Source organism: Vulpes lagopus, chromosome 1 (assembly GCF_018345385.1).
Source record: "Vulpes lagopus strain Blue_001 chromosome 1, ASM1834538v1, whole genome shotgun sequence".
Taxonomy (NCBI): domain Eukaryota; kingdom Metazoa; phylum Chordata; class Mammalia; order Carnivora; family Canidae; genus Vulpes; species Vulpes lagopus.
The window spans coordinates 167853437-167870341 of record NC_054824.1 but is presented as its reverse complement, the minus strand read 5'-3'; the positions used below and the strand labels follow the sequence as shown (position 1 = coordinate 167870341).

General features: G+C 35.9%; 1 protein-coding gene across 2 annotated transcripts in view; it reads right to left on the bottom strand.

Annotated features, from left to right (window-relative positions):
* Positions 1-7839: 7839 nt before the first annotated feature.
* Positions 7840-16905, bottom strand: part of TRMT1L (tRNA methyltransferase 1 like) — a 36515-nt gene continuing 27449 nt past the window's right edge. For both annotated transcript variants that reach the window (XM_041755214.1, XM_041755225.1), the window contains exons 11-15: positions 14518-14596; positions 11817-11983; positions 11251-11313; positions 9222-9348; positions 7840-9120 (exon numbers count right to left, since the gene is read on the bottom strand). In XM_041755214.1, the coding sequence (XP_041611148.1) occupies positions 8868-9120; positions 9222-9348; positions 11251-11313; positions 11817-11983; positions 14518-14596 (689 nt within the window). In that variant the 3' untranslated portion in view covers positions 7840-8867. The remainder of the gene's footprint in view (positions 9121-9221; positions 9349-11250; positions 11314-11816; positions 11984-14517; positions 14597-16905) is intronic.

The window sequence follows — 16905 nt, the reverse complement described above, 5'->3', positions numbered from 1 at the left end:
TAAAAGGATTCTGTTGTCCAGAGTTGCCTATATTATTTTAAATGTCTGGTTTTCAACAAAAATTTATAATACTAGGGAAGAAACAGGAAAGTGTGAAGATACTCAGATGTCGCACTTAGCTAAAAGAAAAACTAAGTTAGCTTCTAAAAATGTGTCCAAAGTGAAAGAAACCATATCTTAAAAACTAATGAGAACAGTTTTTCACCAAATAGAGAATAGCATTAAAGAGATAGAAATTATGATAAAAGAACCATACAGAAATTCTGGATTGAAAAAGTACAGTAGGATAAATTCATGTAAAAAATCTTGGAGTGCCTGGCTGGCTTAATCAGTAGAGCATGTGATTCTGGATCTTGGGTTTGTGGGGTTCAAGGCCCACATTGTGTATAGAGCTTCCTTTAAAAATTAAAGGGGCTCAACAGATTTGAACTGGTAGAAAATTCAACAACTGTGAATACAGTCGAGAGTATCCTACCAAAGAAAAAGAAATGAAGGAAAAATGGCTGCGGAGACTTGTGGGACACCATTCAGTGTATTTAACTTGCATAATGGGAGTCCTGGTAGGAGAGGAAGAAAAGGGGCTCAGAGTATTTTAAAAAATAATTGCTAAAAAATTTCAAAATTTGATGAAAAACATGAGTTTGCACATCTAAAAACCTCAACAAATGCTGAGTAAATAAGACACACTCTTGAAAGCAGCAAGAGGAAAGTAATTCATTACATACAAAGTCAAAGCTTCTTTCTCATTGAGAAGTCACAGAGGCCAGCAGGTAGATATTCAGAGTCATGAAAGAAGTCAACCAAGGGAGCACCTGGGTGGCTCTGTTGGTTAAGCGTCTGTCTTTGGTTCAGGTCATGATCCCAGGGTCCTGTGATTGTGTCCTGTATTGGGCTTCCTGCTCAGTGGGGAACCTGCTTATCCCTCTCGCTCTGCCTGTCCCTCTGCTCCTTCCCTCTCAAAAAAAAAAAAAAAAAAAAGTCAAGAATACCTATATGCAGCACAATTATTCCTTGGAAATGAAAGAAATTGAGATATTCCCACATGAAAAATTTGTCACGAGCATACCAGCTCTTTAAGAAGTAATAAAGGGAGTCATTTAGGCAAAAGTGAAAGGACATGAGATAGTAACATGAATCCACACAGATGAGTAGAACTGATAAAGTTAACTACATAATTAAATAAAGAAGAAGGTATAAATGTGTTAGCTTGGGTTGCTGCTAACAAAATACCATAGATTGGTTGGCTTAAACATCAGACTTTATTTCTTTCGGTTCTGGAGGCCAGGAAGTCCCAAGAACAAGGTGTGGATAAATTGGTTCCTGGAGGTGAGGGCCCTCTACCTATCTTGCAGATAGCTGCTGTCTCACCATTTCCTCACATGGATGGTAGAGGAAAGGAGAGAGATCTGGTTTCTTTCTGTTCTTAAAGGACACTAAACCTGTCATGGAGCCCCACTTTTAGGATTCCATCTAAAACAAATTACCTTCTGTAGGTCCAGCCTTCAAATACCATCACATTAGGGGTTAGAGATCCTTATAATAGATTTGGGGGGGGGGATTCAGACCTTCAATTTTAACAGTGCTTTGTTTACACCTCTGATTGAAAACTGTATAAAGTAATAAATGTAAAACTGATGAATGCCTTAGAATGTATAAACATGTAATTTGTATGGCATACAACGTCAAGGAAGGAAGGGAGCAATATTGAAGCAAAGGTTTTCTAGACTGCTAAAATTAAGTTGGTATTAATCTGAACTAGACTTTTGAAAACTAAGATAATTGTCATCCCTAGCACAACCACTAAGAAAATCAATCCCCAAAATAGAGTAAAATCAAATGGCACGTAAGAAAATAACATTTTACACAAAGGAAGGCTGTAGTGGAGGAATAAGACAAAGCAAATAGCCAACTGTCAGATGTAGATCTTGTTACCATTAAGTATGTTAGATGTTAATGGACTGAATACTCCATTAAAAGGCAGATATGGCAGATTAAAAACCTGATGCAGCTATATACAGTCTACCATACTTTAGTTTCAGAGAAAAAAATTGGTTGACAGTAACAGGATTGAACATAAAACAGTAACCAAAAGAACCAAAGTAGCTATACTAATATACAAAAATGACTTTCAGACAAAAATTGTTAGAGACAAATGACATTTTATAATGATAAAAGTTCATCAGGAAAATGTGATAATTACAAACATATTCAAACAACAGGACCTTACAATAACATTGACCGATGAGGCAAAAATAATTCAGCAAGGATAGTTGAAGATGTTAACCTATTCTCATAGGGGACAGTTCAGCTGGGCAGAACTCAGCAAGGAAGTAGAATACTTGAACAACACAGTGAAGCCAACTAGACCTGATGTACCTATAGCAAATGTCACACAATAATAGGACACATGGAATGTTCTCTAGGGTGGACAGGTTGACATTACAGTCAGCAGCATACAGACTGGCTACAATGGAGTGGGCTTAGGAATCAATAGCAGAAGGAAATTTGACATAAATACATGGAAATTAAATGGAATTCCTGAAAAGTCAAAAGTCAGAAAAGTAAACTAGAAACTACTCTGAAGTGAATGAACATGAAGACATGACACTATCAAATTTATGGAATGGAGCTAAAGCAGTGCCTAGAGGGAAATTTATAGCTGTGGATGTGTATGTGAACAGAGAAGCTCAGTAACAACCTACCTTAAGACAATGTAAAGAGCAAACTGCAAAGCAAACAAGGACTAACAAAAAGGCAGGAACAAGTGAAATGAATAATAGAACTTTCTGTGCCATTTTGCATACTCTGGTCTAACCATCCTAGCCTTTTGGGCCCAAGTAAGTATTAGTATTAAAATTGCTTCTAGGGGATCCCTGGGTGGCTCAGAGGTTTGGCGCCTGCCTTTGCCTGTGATCCTGGGGTCCCGGGATCAAGTTCCACGTCAGGTTTCCTAGATGGAGCCTGCCTTCTCCCTCTGCCTGTGTCTCTGCCTCTCTCTGTGTGTCTCATTAATAAATAAATACAATCTTAAATAAAATTGCTTCTAGCTTTAATGATGCATTCTCATGCTTATAAGAATGTCTTTTATACCACAGATGATTTACTTGATGTAAAACTATGACCTTTTTGAGTGTAGCTATGCATTTCCTTCCTGTTAAATCCTCCCCTAGTTGCTGTGCTTTTGGAAATTTAAAGCTGGAAATCACAAATTTCCTTTTGTAATTTTAATTAGGAGTTGACTTCATAATTGTATAGCTCAACTGTGTTTTTTTTTTTTTTAGCGGATTGTAGCTGCACAGTTCTCTTTAGTGTTGTTTATACTAAATTTCAAATGAACCCCTTAAAATCTTAAATGATTTTTCTTCCATTGTATATTACAACATTCAATACCAATTTCCAACATTAGATGGCTTTATTAGTTTGCTAGAGCTGCTGTAACAAGTATCACAGACTGGGTGACTTAGCAGAAATTTATTTTCTCACAGTTCTGGAAGCTGGAATCCAAGATCAGAGATGGTGGGGTTTCTTTAGAGGCCTCTCTCCTTGGCTTATTGATGGTATTTTCTCTCTTTGTCTTTGCATGTTGCCCCCCCCCCCCCGTGCATAATCTAAGGACACTAGTCCTATTGGATTAGGGCCCATCCTCAATGACCTAATTATCCAAATTAACCTCTTTAAATACCGTTTGCAAATACAGTCCCATTCTGAGGTACTCAGGGTAGGAGACATGAATTTGGAGGAGACAAATACCTACTATGGGGCTAGACACAATTTAGCAGGCAATTGCTAAGATGAAAGCATACTACTCTATTATGCTAAATCTCTTAGCAAAAAATAAGATGGCTAAATTTTATTTGGTGACCAGTAATAAAAATATACTGAAGTTACTGTTCAGTTGGCAAAACATATTTGCTAAAAATGTACTTTTTCTTTTTAGTCTGTGAATTAAAATGTAGACTGCCCAGTTTAAATCTAACCCCACTAAGAGGATGCCAAAGGAATAAATTTGTTTTTTTAGTGAATAAATCTAATGTGAAAATGAGAGATTAATGGTTTGTGTAAGGACTATTTGGACCCACAGAAACTTTTCTTTACCACCAGATCATGCACTGGTCCAACAGGAGAGTGGCAAGAAGTTCTCTACAGAAAGAGCTGTGTGAGACCGGGGATGCTGAGCATAGTGGACAGATCCCATACTTAGCGTGAGATGATTATTCCAACATAAAGTCCCCAGAATCCTGGCTTTGTAGTTTGCAATGATTTTGCTATCAAATCAGAAAATGTTCTGGGAAAGTCTTGGTGGTAGAAAATGGAAATAAAGCTGGAAGTGCTTTCTGCATCTGCATAGATAATTATTGAGTATAAAGTATACTGGTTTAAAGGGTTTCAGATAGAAAATGTATAGTAGGCCAGTGGATAACTGTAATTTTGTAATCTGTACCAAAATTTTCTATGGGCTGCCTTTGGTCACGTTTACAAATTAAACTTCTGCTTTATGTATGTATTTACTAAAGGTAGGTCACCAAGTGGCTAAAAGCAAGGGCTCTATGTAAAAACTGTAGTGCTAAATCACATGTGAATATAAGCTATTGCAATTAACATGCCACTTTCTAGGAAATGTTTTATTTGGCAAATTTTATTCTCTGGCCTACATGATCTAAAATTCTCATTCCATTTCAAATGTAGGTTGAAAAAAATAGGTTGAAGAAGTTGCAGTTTGGGAATTTCAAATACAGTTTACTTACATTTTAAAGTTAACAGTCTTACTCTTCAGAGCTAGAAAAGGGTCTTTGGGCTAGAAGAGTTGTCCTTTCTGGGTGGGGTAAGAGTGGCAGCAAAGAAAGGGATCGTATGGCTATGGAGGACATGGTGTTCCGGACAAACGCACCCCCCACCCCCTTTTAAAGATGTTCAGGTTTTGTAACCTTTTCTGGGCTTTGTGAATTCCCTAATAAGGGAAAAGTCAATCTGTATGGAGACTAAAATTGTGAGGCATTCACTGTTCAACCTGTCCTGTAGCTTTAAGGCTGAGATACTGCATAAGAAACTGTTTATCCCTATGAATTGGCTGAATTTGCTATGTTGCTGGATCTTTCAAGTGAGTAGAGACACTGGGCAGGAAACAAGTATTCTGAGAATTGGAATAAGAATTTTAGAGAGGTTTGGTTGAAGGGGTATCTTAAATCCTTAACTCCACTGAGCCTCACTTAAAATGGAAGAAACCCCTTGGATGTCTGATGCTTTGGCAGATGACCCCTTAACTTCACTTTAGGGAGTTCCTTGGTAAAAGCAGCCCATTTGCTGTATCCTTACAATCCTTTAGTGCCTGCAGGATATATTCAGAGTCCAATCCCAGCATGGGATCGGGAACAAGTACAAAGTGTGACCTGAAAAAAATGCTTTTTTGATCATATATACTAATGTGGAGAATACCTGTGTAAATAGGTTATGTTGGCTCTTGTAGGAATGTAATTTTAAATTACATTGGGTTAAATTATTGATATGAATACACTTGTACCAGAAGTTTTGGCTCCGTTTGTCAGCTTGAACAGTGGGATGTGGCTGTTTACTTGGTTGAAGGGAAAAACACAGCACTGGCTCATCTAAATTGGAAGTAAGATGCTAGAAATTCTTTGATAGAAAGGAAATCAAAGACTTAGAACGGGGAAGGTCAGAGAGGTTGTGTTATATGTGATCTCACTATATACCCCTTGAGAGCCTGGTCAACTTTTTACTTAGGCATTGGGAAATATAGTGAACAGAGAATCCTTGAAAAACTTTATGGAATGTCGATTGGCCAGGGATGCCTGTGGAAGATGCTTGTGGAAGATGCTTATGTTGAAATGGACTTCCTTATTTGATGGGCATTGCCCAGGCAGCAGTATGACAGAAACCTAATTCCCTTAACTGCTAGACCAGAAGGGTGGACATAATTTTAGTTACTGTAATAGGCAATACTGTAATAGACTGTGACAGGATGATTGATCAGTAGTCAGGGATTTTTTTGGCCTTGGCTAATTGGTCATGTGATCTAAAGGGCCAGAGCGGTCTTTGATTTATATAACTGAAAACTGTAGGTCTGATTTGAGCCACTATATTATTTTTATTATTTTAAAAAATTTAAATTCAATTAACATAATGTATTATTAGTTTCAGAGGTGGAGGTCAGTGATTCTTCAGTCTTCTACGCAATGCTCATCATAGCACATGCCCATCACCTAGTTGCCCCATCCCAATCCCTCCCTCCCTCCCCTCCAGCCACCCTGTTTGTTTCCTATGATTAAGAGTCTCTTATGGTTTGACTCCCTGATTTTGTCTTTATTTTTTCCTTTCTTCCCCTATGACCCTGTTCTGTTTCCACATATGATCGAGATTGTATGGTAATTCTTTTTCTGATTGACTTCCTTCACTTAGCATAATATCCTATAGTTCAGTAAGATCTCACTTTTTTGATGTCTGAGTAACATTCCATTGTGTATGTGTGTATATATATATATATATATATATACATATTTATACACACACACACACAATCTTTATGTGTGTATATATATATATATACACCACATCTTTATCCATTCATGTGTTGATGGACATCTGGACCCACTACATTAGTCATGATCCCTTAGCAATTCCCAGGCCTGATTTAATTCATATTCCCAGAGCACTTTGATAAAGGACCCTGCCATAATATCACAAGGATGTAATATGTATCTTCCTTCTAGCCTTCTCCAAAGTAACCTGGAGCCATTTACCAGATCAAAAATGCACTGAGGAAAGGAATTCCTAGGCCTTTCAGGACTACTAAACTGGCCTCCAGTTCTGATTTCTGTAAGTCAACATGATATATTCAGAGTGGAGTCTAACTGAACTCAAGTGATAAATGAAGTTTTAACCCAAATCCACCACACTGGCTCCTGAACCCATTTCTTAATTTCCTTCTACATTATCTCAAGTGTATGACAACATACTAGTTTCCTGATGGTAGAGTAAAAACTGGTTTCTTGTGTTAGTCAAATTTTAATGGAGGCATATAATTGATGTTATTTTTACAATGCAGTCAACATTTGTGTGTCCCAGACTACTATAGTCATTATGGGAACAAGGTGCTAATGTAGCATTGTTTGGAATTTAAAAAATATTTCCTCTTTAGGTTGATACCTTAACAGAGTTCTTAACTACTTCCTACCATACCTTCTTTGGAAAAGTCTGCCTGTGTACATGAAATTAATACAACATATTTTAAATAACAGTAATTAATACATTTTTATATCAAATTAGGCTCCTAGCATAAAACTCAACTTTATTACTGATCAAAATATGTTATGCTGATAAGCATTTAGGAAACTTTGAGACTGATACTCAGTTTAACAATATGTATTAAATCAGATGGTCCAAGTGGTAGTTTGCTTTCTAGATTTATAGTAATTTATAAGTGTATGTAAAAAAAGATCACTAACAACTTTTATTTCTTTTTGTGCTCATTTGTGAGTAATAACTTGAACTGGCAAGAATTATAGTTTCTTTATGGTGATTATAGAAACTAACTTGCCCTTCACCTATTCATTTTACTAAAACATGATTCTATTAATGGGAGAAAAGAAAAAACATCCTCTTAGGACTATGCTGTAATAACACAAAGAGATTTGAAAGATTTCTAATATACTGTTGACCTCACTCCCTGGATTTTTGTATGTCATGGGTGTGCTTTTTTTTCCCCTTACATAGTATATTAAGACCTTTCAGTTCTAACTCCGTCTTCTATCCCCAAAGCCAGTAATACTTGTAAAAAGTTACTTCCTCTAAGAAATATGTCAGGGTAAATAATGGATTAAGTCCTTGACACAAAAATCTAAACTTTATACCAATCCTTTTATCCAAACTCTTACATTCAAATGAAGCAAGAACAATGTTTATTAATGGAGTTTCTACTAATTTTCATAGTCATGTTAGCCTGGGCTACGTATACAAAACAAAACAAAAAAAAAAAGAGCATATACACACACTGAAAACAAAACAAATTATACCCCCCCTAAAAAAAAATCCTCACTTCATAAGTTCATAAGGTGACAAGTTTTACTTCTGAGAGGTAGCACAACCAAGCAAATGAATATTGTACGTGCATTAACTGAGGCACTTGAGATCACCCAGTTTAATTTACAGCAAAAACTCTCTTCAGAATTTCAGTGCTTATGAACAGTTATAGTAGAACAATGGTCTCATTTTATTTTGACAAAATCTTACTCTGCCTTTAGTCATCTAGACCTTAACTTATAAGAAAAATGTATTTCTATCTCAGGCAAGTATTGAAATTCTCAAAAGCTAGCAAGAAGTTAAAAGATCAATGTGGAAAGAAGTAGGATTTCTTAAAATTGGGAACATTTTAGCTTCGTAATTGTGAACACAGCATTAGTTATCTGAAAGGACATTGTTCGCATTCAAGGTAATTTCATACGTGAAAGGCTTCTGGCTTCGTTTTGTGTGCTACAAACAGAAAAACAAACCTGAATCAGCTAAATAGACATGTGATTAAGAACAGAAAGGGACGGCTTCCATAACGTACATAAAATTCCAAACACTTTGCAAGTGAATGTTTTCTGAGTTACTAAATGGTAGGGTGATCTCAGTCATAAACTTGGCTTCATATGAAATGTTTTCATTAAAATTTTAAGTGTTTTTTTTACAGTAAGAAAAACCTGGAAAGCATAGCTCCCAAACTAGCTAGTTAGAAACTGCTAATTTCCTGAATGAAAACAGCACTGTTTTTTATTTTTACACCACTGAATTAAAAGAATAGAAAAAGCTACAGTTGGTATAGAGAATTATTAGGCCATCTATACAGACATCTGAGTAACTCTTCTTTAAGTTTACCATCTTCTGCAACTGCTTGGTTCTGCTTTGTCGTTCACGGACATTTCAACCTTGTCAGCTACTGTATCTTCAGATGCTGACTGGACATGGCCTTCCGACTGTCCTCCTGTATAGGTGGGGGTGCTGTACTTTAAGAGGATCGATTTAAACTGCATCAGGGGTGCGTCTGTACGAACACCCATTGGGTCAAAATGAGTTCGGCTTACTCGAAAGCCTGCTTGAGAAAGATAGCACAAAAACTTTTTTAACCTGCAGCAAGGAAAGGAAATAAAATGAGATTTTTGTCTTATTTAAATCACCATGTCATTAAAGTATGAAATATACATTTTGCCATTCATTGGCTATCTTACTTTGGCATATTCATTCCTTTAATGCTGTGTCTATGGATGTTGTAGTAGAAGGGAGGGTGTTCAGTACTGACATCAGTCTTTTGCCTTTTGGCTAAAGTTGTGATTGTTTCATTACCTTTTCTCTTTCCTGAAACACACACATATACATAATATCAGATATAAGACCTACATAATGACCATTTTTGGCCTGATACTTCCCATCATGAAAGATTTAAATGTTGATCAGTCTGAGAATAATTTTAGAGCTACAGAACAACCCATAGAGATTAGTCTAATTCCTTTACTCTACATATTAAAAAAAGGCTCAGAGACTTTAAGTATTTTTAAACTTTAAATATTTTAAAACTTAAAATTTACCTTACTCTAAAGATTTAAGACAACTCTGTTGAAGGCGAGGGACCTGGCTGAAGTTAGTTATACAATAAAGTAAAATGATGCTCTTAAATCTAATGCTTTTTACAATGTACCATATGCCTTTCCCTATGACAGAAATTAAGTAGAAGAAAATCATTTTAGGGGATCCCTGGGTGGCGCAGCGGTTTGGCGCCTGCCTTTGGCCCAGGGCGCGATCCTGGAGACCTGGGATCGAATCCCACGTCGGGCTCCCGGGCATGGAGCCTGCTTCTCCCTCTGCCTGTGTCTCTGGCATGCTGAACATGACTATTGGAAAGAGTATATAGAGGTTATTAAAGCATATACTTTTTTTTTTTTTTTTAAAGATTTACTTATTCTAGAGAGAAAGCGGAAGAGAGAATCTCAAATAGACTTCATGCTGAGCACAGAACCTGGCGTGGGGGCTCCATCTCATGACCTGAGATCATGACCTGAGCTGAAACCAAGAGCCAGATGCTCAATCAACTGAGCCACTCAGGTGCCTCTAAACCACATACTATTAAAAGGAGTTGAAGTTTTCCTGTTTTTGAATATCAACAGTAAACTGCTGAGTAACGAATACAAAATTTACAGCTTGTAATTCTATTCCTCTGCTCTTTCAACCTTAATACTATCTAGTTCTTTTTACCAGTATTTAAAACACATTTAGAGTTTGTCTTTTAATAATTTTTAAAAAACGATCTGCTTGCTTGTTTTAGAGATAGCACACAACTGGGAGGGGCAGAGGGAGAGAGAATCTCAAGTGGACTTTAAGCTGAGCATAGAACCTGATGTGGGGCCTGACCTCACGACCCTGAGATCACGACTGGAGCTGAAACTAAGAGTCAGATGCTTAACTGACTGAGCCCCCTAGGCAGCCCTAAGTTGTCTTTTAAAAAGCAAAACAAAACTTTAGACATTAAGGCATGACATTTATATATATATATATATATATATATACATATATATATATATATATTTTTTTTTAAGATTTATCTATTCATTTATGATAGACCTAGAGAGAGAGGCAGAGACACAGGAGGAGGGAGAAGCAGGCTCCATGCTGGGAGCCCGACATGGGACTCGATCCCAAGACTCCAGGATTGCGCCCCGGGCCAAAGGCAGGTGCCAAACCGCTGAGCCACCTAGGGATCCCCAAAGCATGACATTATAAATCTTTAAATCCTGATAGGAATCTGCAATGCCTAATACAACCATATTTTAAAATGTACATGCACACATCTCAAATTGTAATTAAGGCCATATGGTAAATTCTTATGGCTAGAGAACAAGGTCTTCTAGTTAATTAATGGAATTGTTATAAAAATATATTGATGAGAAAATGTAAAAGAATTACAATAAATAATCTTTATAACTATCAAATATGATTTGGTTTTAGTTTATAGTTCATATGGTTCTTCAGGGTCTTAATAGTTCCTTCAAAGGGATCACTATTAGAAATGTGAACAAGTACATGTTAATAGAAATTCTGAATGATGCAAATGCCAGATAAACAAGTTTTACTATAATATATTGTCCATATAATGAAAAAGCATTTTAAAATAGGCCACCAAAGCAATCTCTTCCTCTTCTTGCTCTTCTACCATCTGCGTTTTTGCCCTGATAAATACATATTTATATCGACACACATACATACCTTGTGCAATGTAATTATCTGTTGTGGTATCATCTGTAGTTTTAATAAACACACCACATTCTTCTAAAAATAAAAACAAATGAGAATAACAAAATATTTTATAGAATGACATTAAGCAACAATTCATAGTTTAAATAAAAGCTTATTTAATTCTGTCCACACTGCTTTTATGAAATAGATGAGATTTTGTGGTAAAAACAGACTGCAAGAATTATATTTTTTTAACCCTCTAACAATAGCTACTGCTTCTAATGACTGTGAGAATACTGGAATATATAATAGGCCCACCCTTCTATCAACAGCCTGATAAAACTACAAAAACATATTTATACTAAAGGACAAAAAACAGCCTTAGTAATAAATAGCCTGTGTCTCAATAGACATTATGAAAATTTTTGGTCACACTACTCTCAGTTATCTAAGGTTTCTCTTCCTAGAAAATAGATATAGGGTAATAAAATCACAACAGATTTTTAGTTCTTTTAATCTACTAAAATTAAGGGAAAAAATAAATGTATCTTAATAAAACTATTGCTCATTTCAGGCGCTGAATACGAATTAGTCACCTTGCTTGTTGAGATTTGAAGGTGCATGAACTGAAAATTGACTTTGAGGAGTACATTCTGATTCAAAGATTAATGTCTTTATTAGGGTCTGAATGTCATCTAAACCATGGTGAAGAGATTCAAATAGCATTCTTTTGAGGAATCCAGTATTGAAAAGGGAACTTGACCTGAAAAAAGAAAATATAGAGAACTGAGTTTGAGAACTAAAGAAGTCTGTAATTTAACTACAACTAAGATATATAATTATACAACGGAGTAAATGCTGAAATTAAAGAATTTATGATTTAATTTAAAATTATTTTCTATTTTTCAACTCTTTTTATCACGTTGGTTCTCTAAGTGGGATTAGTCATGGAAATTTCATTCAAAGTAAATCATACATGGGGGTGTGGAGGATATACCAAAGTATAAAATACAGTGTTTGCTCTATAAAAGCCTATAAATCTAGACAGGCACACAGTATTATACAGAAATTTTCATAATGTGTATTCCTGTCAGTGAAATCTTAATCCAATATGTTTATGTAGGGTTAGGTGGCACAGGAGTAGATCTAGGGGAATCAGATGCTGTAATGGTGATTTCCTTAAAAAATGTCACAAGGGTAAGTCTGATATGCTTCCTATTTGAGAACTGCAGGTATAATGTACAGGAAATGAAATTCTAAGTCAGATAAACCTATATTCTCACCCTGGATCCACCATTTACTACCTATATAATCTTGAGTAATTTTGAGTCTCATATTCCTCATCATAAAGTAGATAATAAAACTTCTCACAGACTTGTTAGGAATTAATGAGCTAGCACACAAAATCCTTAGTCAAAGTATATCCTCAATGAATGACAGCTATTAGGTTAGCAAATATATATGAAAGAATATATGATTTTAAAGTGTCAAATGAAATGACCAATATGAGATTTACTGAAAAGGATATAGAGATAATTTGGGGTTAAAGCACTAAAGAGAGACTTCAAAACAGACATAATCTGAATTGGAGCTGGAGAAAGGGGAAGAGACTCCGCATCAGAGTCAAGACATGAACAATGGTTTTAAGTGAAGAAGTCCTACGACATGGTTTACGACTCAGTGTTGCAATAAAAAAACCTGAGTTCTGGCCCTGCCAGTGCTAATAATTTTGGAGAGGTCAGTTTCAGCTACACTTAAAAACACTGCCATACTCTGTTCTCATCTGTAGAATGAGGGGGTTCGCCTAGATCTTCCCTCTGGATCCAGCAATTTGTTACTCTAATATCCCCAGTTCTGAGATCAGTGAAAGTAAGATCAACATGTAGCAGGTGCTATAGGCAATAATACGTAGGAAAGGATGCCAAAGTCATAAAATTTTTAGTTTAAGAATATGTATGTAAGATGAAGATAAAATAATAGGCATCAGCATAAACATTTATTATATGAATTAATTTTTAGGTTTAGTAAGATGACTAAACCTTGACCTTATAAACAAGGTAGAAATCTGCGATGATTCTTGTCACAGTATTGTTAGGAATCTCAAATTTCTATCAGAATCTCTAGTAACAATAAGAGTAAGGATTCTGATTAAAAACAATTCAACTTTGGGATCCCTGGGTGGCTCAGTGGTTGAGCACCTGCCTTCGGCCCAGGGCGTGATCCTGGAGTCCCAGGATTGAGTCCCACATGGGGCCCCCTGCACGGAGCCTGCTTCTTCCTCTGCCTATGTCTCTGCCTCTCTCTCTGTCTCTCTCGTGAATAAATAAATAAAATCTTTAAAAAAAAACCCACACATACACAATTCAACTTTAAGGCATTAAAAACACAATAGTTAGTTTACTAACGATGCAAAAGCATACATACATTAAATATTTGTAGCTGAGTCCCATCTAAACCTAAAACCAAAGCAGACATGCCCTTCTCACTTGAAACTAATTTCTTGAAGAAATTATAGTGATCACATAATCACACCCCAGTACTACAAAATGTCAATTAAAAAAAAGCCTCATTCTTACTATTTGGAAATGAATTATCTAGTTTGTAGATCAGCCAGGCTTCTCTTTGATCTCACTGTCTCTCAGCACTGTTGCAAACTTGTGAGAATAATGTTATAGAAAAATCTGAAAATAAAAAACACCTCAGGTTCATAGGAGTAGGAGAGTCATAATTATTTGACTAGACTTGAAGAATTAAATTGAAATTTGCTTGTCTTATTACTACCCGTAATAAAAAAATCAATCAAATCAATACATAAATCAATTTTGAATACAGATCTTCCTTGACCTATAATGTAATTATGTAAACCCATTGTAAGTTGAAAATATACTGAAAATGCATTTAATAGACTAACCCCCTGAACATCACAGCTTGGCTTAACCTATCTTAAACATGCTCAGAACACTTTCATTAGCCAACAGTTGGGCAAAATGATCAGCACAAAGCCTATTTCATAATCAAGTGTTGACTATTTCATGTAATTTATTGAATATTATACTGAAAGTGAAAAACTGAATGGCTGTAAGTGTACTAGTTGTTGACTGTCATGATTGCGTGACTGGCTTGCTGCTACTGCCCAGTATCATGAGAGAAGACTATTGTATTTTGCTAGCTTAAGAAAAGATCAAAATCCAAAACTTGAAATCTACTTTATTGAATGTGTACTGGCTCTACACCACTATAAAGTCAAAAAGTCCTAAGTTGGGAACCACCTGTATATTATTAGGCTTAAGCACATACCATAGAGGTCCAAGTTCTATTGCTGTCTTTCCAGGCATGCTTCCATGACAGTTACAGGGCAGCTGTCTATACGGGTTTTCTGTGAAAATATTACAAAAAGAAATCAAAAGAGAAGTAAAATATAAATAATAATTGTTATATTAATAATAATTTGCAGCCACTATATAATGAGGATCTACTATGTGCCAGGTATTATGCTAAGTATTTTACATGCATTTTAATAAATTTAATCCTTACAACTCTCTGAAGTAGGTACTGCTAAAAATCTCAATTATTCAAATCAGAGAATTAAAGCTTAAGATAGGTCACAGAAATCCATGTCATGGCTTATTAGAGGCATAACTTACTAGCTTTTAGTCACTATGCTACATGAAATAATTTAAGTAGGAGAAAGTCTTTAGAAGTCCACAAGATACTTGTTTAAAATAAACTGATGGGGGTATAATTTACATGCAATAAAATGTATACATGTTATGTGAAAAGGTTGATGAGTTTTAACAGATGTATATAGCCATATAACCAAACTCTCATCAAAATAAAGACATTTCTCATTAGTTACTATTTCTGCAATGGGGAAGAAAACAAAGTACTCCCTAGGCTTGATTCCTATTTAGCCCCAAAAATATAGGCTAGAAGAATTTTAATTCAGTTTAAAGAACAATGAGAGGCCTGATATAATCACAAAGATATTGGGGAAGTACTAGCATTATTCTTAATTTCCAAAACGGGACAACATTCTACTCTGGACTGTTCAGTTCACTGAAGCCCCAGAATAGTCGTTTTAAATCACGCACTCCAACTAACTTCCCTCAGGCCATTCTTGGGTTATCATTCACTTTCTTGGAAGAGCCTAATCTGATCAGTCAGTTCCAGATATATCCAGAATTCAGGATTACGGTGATAGGGACAAAGGTCTCCAGCCTATTACTATCTGACATCTCTGTTATTCAAAGTAAATGGTATAATGTACTGACCTGAGATCTTATTTTAGATATACTGGAAGACTTCTTCCCTCACACTTCTTACTAGATCTACTTTGCACAGTATTCTTTAACCCCAAGCCTTAAGGGGTGTATGGTTATCGTCAACATTGGATTTGTTGAGAACTATGTTTCTGCAACATGTGAATATATTCAGGAAGTTGTCCCTGGAATCATTAAGTAAATTACATAACACCATAGGCACTATTACCCAAACTAAAGCGATTTGCATCACAGTTCTGTCAGTTACACCCACTTACCACAGGTAGGCAGCACACACATGAATTTTTTATTAGATTGTTTCTTGATGCATTTACAAAATGCTCCCATCATGCCAACGTATGTCTTTTCCCAAGCCCCTTGCCCAGGATTTCTCAGTGCTAGGCCAACAACAGCAAATTCCCTCTTTGGCGGGTCAGCAATATCAAGTTATCAGTAGCAAAAACTGACAGTATAAAGAAAGAAAACTAGTATGTCCATGTCATTGGTATATAGGCTATGAAGACAATTCCAGATAAGGAATTAAAAAATAATCAGAGCCTTCTTTTTAAGTGCAATGGATTGGACATGTACATTATCTCTGCTATCTCTTAAAGCATTATTATAATGAGAACAAAGGAATAAAAATCAAAACCAAGGATAAATACAATGGAACTAGTGGAAACAAGATGAGAAATGTCCATACAATTTGAGAAGTGGAAATCAGGTACACAAGGGGATAACTGATTTATTAGCAGACCAGAGAACGCCAAAGCTAACTCTGAAATGGGCAGGCATGCTACTAATAAAACAGCAAGCCCATTAGTGTTGTGGGACCCCAGAAAGACCTGAGAATGGAAGGTACTGATCATCTTAAAAGATGGGTATAGGGCAGTAGTGCAAAAAAGAACTCTGGCTAAAAATTTTTAAGGAGTTTGATTAAGACCCCTAGATTTCCTTCTTTAATACCCACAATCAGACTTCTGTGCTTCCTCACTTCAAAAAATGAAGTTAATCTTGGGTAAGACTGAACCATTGAGGACATGGAACCAGAGGCATCAGTCACAGTGGAGAATAAGGAGATTTATGAAAAGAGATTAAGATTAAATAAAAGACATCATAAATGGTAAGTAAGACCTTCCAAGTCTCCTTCTCCAACATGGCTCCTAAAAAGCTGATAAAAGATTCAAAGATTTCTCTAGAAAAACCTACCAATCCAAGAGAAAAGACTTAATACATTGATTTTCATTTATGGGATTCCCTAGTGAAAAGGCAGACTGGTTCCTTCTCATTACAGTAAAATCCATCAGTTTTATAAACACTGACCCCAGCACTTCCAAGAATCTTTCAATGTGGACAACCAGAGACCATTAGACATTTGAGATCTACCATGACAGAGAACAAAATTATAATAGATAAAGAGAAATAG